Source organism: Guillardia theta, assembly GCF_000315625.1.
Source record: "Guillardia theta CCMP2712 unplaced genomic scaffold GUITHscaffold_306, whole genome shotgun sequence".
NCBI classification, from domain to species: Eukaryota; class Cryptophyceae; order Pyrenomonadales; family Geminigeraceae; genus Guillardia; species Guillardia theta.
Genome location: NW_005434371.1, coordinates 20810 through 24127, shown reverse-complemented (window position 1 = coordinate 24127; position 3318 = coordinate 20810). Strand labels below are relative to the sequence as shown.

The window sequence follows — 3318 nt, the reverse complement described above, 5'->3', positions numbered from 1 at the left end:
GATGATGACGATGATGATGATGACGATGACGATGACGATGACGATGACGATGACGATGACGATGACGATGATGATGATGATGGAGATGATGATGATGATGATGATGATGATGATGGTGATGATGATGATGATGAAACGCATGCTGAAGATGGTGGAGTCCTGAAGTGCAATGGTTTCGTCGCAGGCTGCGGAAGGAGCAGGAGTGAAATTTCTCTACTCAACGGAGGCAAGAGACTTTCGAACGATCTTCCTCCCTTACTTGACTCAGGTCTCGCGGATTGAGGTGGAGGGGAACAGAGTGACAGGTCGGTCAATGTGCTTCAGCTCCAGCATCGCTCACCTGGTCTCAGGGGTGCGGACGAAAGACGGAGGGCTGCTGGAAGCAGATGTTGTAGTGGCCAACGCAGACCTCCCGTATGTCTACCAGAACCTATTGCCAGGTCCGCTGATGGGGGGAGGGGGAAGGGAGAGGAGATGGAAGGGAAGGGAGAGGAGAGGAGAGGAGAGGAGAAGAGAAGAGATGTGAAGAGGGAGGGGAGGGCAGGGGAGGGCAGGGAGGGGTTGAGTGAGGAAATCAACATCGGTGGGGAATGAGAAGATGACAGAAAAGAATCAGGAGATGAGAGCAGATCTGAAGAGGAGGGAGGAGATAGTTCTTTGATTTACATGTCATTCCAGATAAAAAGATGGGAGAGAAATTTTCACATCTCAAGTATACTTCATCAGCGATCATGTTCTATTGGGGGGTAAGGAAATTTATCAAACCTACCATCCCACCTCCTCTCTCTACTTTTCTTCTCTGTTTGGCCCCTTCCTTTTTTCCTCATCTTTTCTTTCTCCTCCCTTTTTTCTTGTTTGTCGTCTATCAGCCGTCCGACTATGACGCTGTCTTCTCTCTTCTTCTCCCGCTTCTCCTCTTCCTCTCAGCTTTTCCACATCTAAACATCTGAACATCTTCATCTTGCAGATGGACAAGCAGTTCACCGAGCTCTCTGTACATAACATGTTCCTTGCCAAGGTCCTCCCTCCCTCCCTCCCTCCCTTCTCCATCTCAACACTTGGTCGTTGCTTATTGTCTCCAACAGAATTTTCGAAGTTCCTTTGATGACATCTTCAAGAGGTTTGTCAAGACCATTACGTTTGAATCCTCCCCCTGTTTCTTGCTCTCCTCCCTTCCTCCCCGCCCCTCGTCGTCGTCCTCCTCCCTCCCTCCCTCCCTCCCTCCCTCATCGCGGTATTTTTGCAGGTTCACTCTGCCCGAAGAGCCCTCCTTCTACATCCACGTCCCCTCCCGCATCGATCCGACAGCTGCTCCTCCGAACCAGGTGGAGGAGGAAGACAGAGAGTGGAAGGCAAATGAAGGGAGCAAGGGGAGAGAGGACGAGGCGATGAGGATGAGGATGAGGATAGGGGGTCGGGAGCAGGGAGAGGGGCTGAGGATGAGCAGAAGGAGAGGAGGCAAGAAGGAAGGTACAGGAGGGAGGAGTAGTATTGACTCACAGTCGTTGTCAGGACACGTTCATGGTGCTGGTTCCGTGCGGGCACATCGAGGTAGGAAGATCAAGTTTCTGTGCGAGCTGAAGAGAGAGCAGGAGGCGAAGGATCAGCAGTGGGATGAACTGATTGCTCGAGCTCGAGCAGCAGGTAGGAGGAGGAGGTGGTGGTGTTGGCCGGGGGAGGGGGGGGGGGGGGTAAGGATGAGGGATGCGTGATCAGGAAGGAAGAGTAGGAACAGGTTATACTGACTGATCTTGCAGTCTTACGGAAGTTGAAGGAAGAAGTCAAGCTCGAGAGCATAGAGGAGCATATCAAATTCGAAGAGATCATCTCCCCTGCGGTCAGCCCTCCGCTTCTTCCTTCCCCTTTGTCTCCTCCCCACACCCTACCCTTTCTCTACCTCTGCCTCTACCTCCCCCACCCTCTGACCCTCTCCCACTCTCTCCCTCCCTCTGTCTCCTTATCTCTCCTCCTCTCTTTCTTCCTTCAATTCCTCTGCTCTTCAGCGTTTGACAGCTCTGCAGATATGGAAGGACAAATTCAATCTCGCCAAGGGCTCCTGCTTTGGCCTCAGTCACACTTTCACGTTAGATCAGCTCCTCCTCCGCCCCCGCCTCTTCCTCCTCCTCCTCCTCGTCATAATTGTCATCGTCATCATCGTCATCATCGTCATCATCATCATCAACTCCACCACCACCACCACCTCCTCCTCCTCCTCCTCCTCCTCCTCCTTTCGTCTTCACTGCTCATTTCCTCGCAGGCAACTAGGGTACCTCCGCCCTCAGAACCAGCACGACACCCTCCGCAATCTTTTCTTCACAGGATGCAGCACGTGAGTCAGCAGCGAGGGGAACGAGAAGTGTAGGAGGAGGAGGAGGAGGAGGAGAGGAGGAGGAGGAGGAGGAGGAGGAGGAGGAGGAGAGGAGGAGAAGGAGGAGGAGGAGGAGGAGGAGGAGGAGGACGAGAGCAGCGTGCGCAAGGAGGCAGCAAGAGGAGGGGATTGGAAAGAAGAAGCGAGAGAGAGAGATGAAAGTGCAAGAGGATAAGGAGTGGGGGCAGAATGTTGGGAGGGGGCGGTGGAGGGAGCAGAAACAGCACAGCAGGAGGAAAGAGGCAGGAGGGGTGCTGCAGCAGCAGCAGCAGCAGCAGCAGCAGCAGCAGCAGCAGCAGCAGCAGCAGCAGCAGCAGCAGCAGCAGCAGCAGCAGCAGCAGCAGCAGCAGCAGCAGCAGCAGCAGCAGCAGCAGCAGCAGCAGCAGCAGCAGCAGCAGCAGCAGCAGCAGCAGCAGCAGCAGCAGCAGCAGCAGCAGCAGCAGCAGCAGCAGCAGCAGCAGCAGCAGCAGCAGCAGCAGCAGCAGCAGCAGCAGCAGCAGCAGCAGCGGCGGCGGCGGCGGCGGCGGCGGCAGCAATGGATCTTCTCCTTATTCTTCCGCAGACATCCAGGGTCCGGCCTGCCAAACGTGCTTGTTTCTGCTCGGCTGTGCGTGGAGAGGATTCTGATGCAGGAGGCTGGATACCCCACGACCGATCCCTTCTCCTCCTCTACCTCGCTCCTCCTCCTCCTCCTTTGGACTGTCCTCCTCCTCCTCCTCCTCCGAGCTCAATACCCCTTGACCTATGGCGGCTTTCACTTCCTGTTCACCCTGCCTCCTGCTCTCGCGATGGTCATGAACCTGTTGAAGAGGTCGAGAAGCAGCTCGAACAAGGTTCCTCCTCCTCCTCGTTCTCCTCCTCGTTCTCCTCCTCCTATCGTGAATGGAACCCCCCCCATCTCCATCCGCATCTTCATCTCCATCATCATCATCATCATCAGTCATCCTCAT

General features: G+C 55.1%; 1 protein-coding gene across 1 annotated transcript; it reads left to right on the top strand.

Annotated features, from left to right (window-relative positions):
* Positions 1–313: 313 nt before the first annotated feature.
* Positions 314–2333, top strand: GUITHDRAFT_122289 (hypothetical protein; the record flags this gene model as incomplete). Its single annotated transcript, XM_005818453.1, has 10 exons — positions 314–440; positions 679–746; positions 968–1018; positions 1086–1120; positions 1247–1325; positions 1513–1551; positions 1593–1644; positions 1758–1837; positions 2022–2083; positions 2258–2333. The coding sequence occupies 10 exons, from the start codon at positions 314–316 to the stop codon at positions 2331–2333; spliced, it is 669 nt and encodes a 222-aa protein (XP_005818510.1).
* Between the last annotated feature and the right edge of the window lie 985 nt (positions 2334–3318).